Here is a 1781-nt window from a genome sequence, read left to right as displayed (position 1 = left end):
GGTGCGGAGCCCCGGACCGAAGCCCCGACGGAGGTGTCTGCCTGCAGCCCGGAGCCAGAGTCTCTTCGGAGGGTCCCGGAGCCTGGTTGAAACCCGCAGAGGAGGGTCCCGGAGCCGGGCTGAGTCCTTGTCGGAGGGTCCCGGAGCCCTGCTGAACCCCGGAGTCCGGCTGAGCCCCGCAGCCGGAGGATCCCGGAGCCCGGCTGAACCCCACAGCGGAGGGTCCCGGAGCCCGGCTGAACCCCACAGCGGAGTCCCGTCGGAGGGTCCCGGAGCCCTGCTGAACCCCGTCGGAGGGTCGCGGAGCACCGGCTGAACCCCGCAGCCCGACTGAACCCCAGAGCGGAGGGTCCCGGAGCCGGACCGAGCCCCGTCGGAGGGTCCCGGAGCCGGGCTGAACCCCGGAGCCCGGCTGAGCCCCGTCGGAGGGTCGCGGAGCCCTGCTGAACCCCAGAGCGGAGGGTCCCGGAGCCGGACCGAGCCCCGTCGGAGGGTCCCGGAGCCGGGCTGAACCCCAGAGCGAAGCCCCGTCGGGGCAGCCGGTCGCCCCGTAGGCAGATCCAGCGGAGCCCCGATCGGAGAAAAATCCCACCCCCCCCAAACCCAGCGGGACCCCCCTCCCCACCTTCAACCCTCGGTGAGCGGCGGTGCCCGGGGGAAATCACCCCCCGGTCCCTCCATGGACTGAGATGGCCTCGGAGCTGGCCATGAGCGCGGAGCTGCCCACCAGCCCCCTCGCCATCGAGTACGTGAACGATTTCGACCTGATGAAGTTCGAGGTGAAGAAAGAACCGGCGGAGGCGGAGCGGCTGTGCCACCGTCTGCCCGCCGGTTCGCTCTCCTCCACCCCGCTCAGCACGCCCTGCTCCTCCGTGCCTTCCTCGCCCAGTTTCTGCGCTCCCAGTCCCGGTGGGCAACCGGCACCCGGTCCCCCGACCACCACCGCCGCTTCCCTGGGCTCCAAACCGCAGCTGGAGGAGCTGTACTGGATGTCGGGTTACCAGCATCACCTCAACCCCGAAGCTCTCAACCTGACGCCGGAGGACGCGGTGGAAGCGTTGATCGGTGCCCCTCACCATCATCATCATCACCATCAAGGTTACGAGCCTTTCCGACCTCAGCCTTTCGGTGGTGAGGAGCTACCCCCGGCTTCCCATCACCATGCCGGCCACCACCACCATCATCATCATCACCTGCGCTTGGAGGACCGCTTCTCCGACGATCAGCTGGTGAGTATGTCGGTCCGGGAGCTGAACCGGCAGCTGAGGGGCTTCAGCAAGGAGGAGGTGATCCGCCTCAAGCAGAAGAGGAGGACCTTGAAGAACCGAGGCTACGCTCAGTCCTGCCGCTACAAGCGGGTCCAGCAGCGGCACATCTTGGAGAACGAGAAATGTCAACTCCAGAGCCAGGTGGAGCAGCTCAAGCAGGAGGTGACCCGCTTGGCCAAGGAAAGGGATCTGTACAAAGAAAAATACGAGAAGTTAGCCGGCCGGGGCTTCCCGAGGGAACCCTCCCCATCCGCCGCCCCCAAACCCGCTGCTGACTTCTTCATGTGAGCCGGGGTGAAGGGGGTGTGGGGGGGGTGGGGGGGTGTCCCCCTTTTTTCCTCACCCCCTCCATGTGGGGAGAGCAAGCCCTTTGCTTGTAAAAGAAAAAAAAAAAAACAACCAACAAAAAAGTATTATTATTTTTTTTTCCCCCCACTGAAATTTTTGGGGAGGGGGGAAGTTGAACAACCCCCATCCCTCCCACGCACCCCCCTCCCCATCGGGACTCGGAGC

The 1781-nt window shown here is 65.7% G+C and overlaps 1 protein-coding gene across 1 annotated transcript; it reads left to right on the top strand.

Annotated features, from left to right (window-relative positions):
- The first annotated feature begins 689 nt into the window (after positions 1 to 689).
- Positions 690 to 1556, top strand: MAFA (v-maf avian musculoaponeurotic fibrosarcoma oncogene homolog A). The gene has a single exon (XM_010584225.1). The coding sequence runs from the start codon at positions 690 to 692 to the stop codon at positions 1554 to 1556; it is 867 nt and encodes a 288-aa protein (XP_010582527.1).
- Positions 1557 to 1781: the final 225 nt, after the last annotated feature.

Source organism: Haliaeetus leucocephalus, unplaced genomic scaffold (assembly GCF_000737465.1).
Source record: "Haliaeetus leucocephalus isolate CR32 unplaced genomic scaffold, Haliaeetus_leucocephalus-4.0 Scaffold953, whole genome shotgun sequence".
Lineage (NCBI taxonomy): Eukaryota > Metazoa > Chordata > Aves > Accipitriformes > Accipitridae > Haliaeetus > Haliaeetus leucocephalus.
This window is presented reverse-complemented; position numbering and strand designations above follow the sequence as displayed.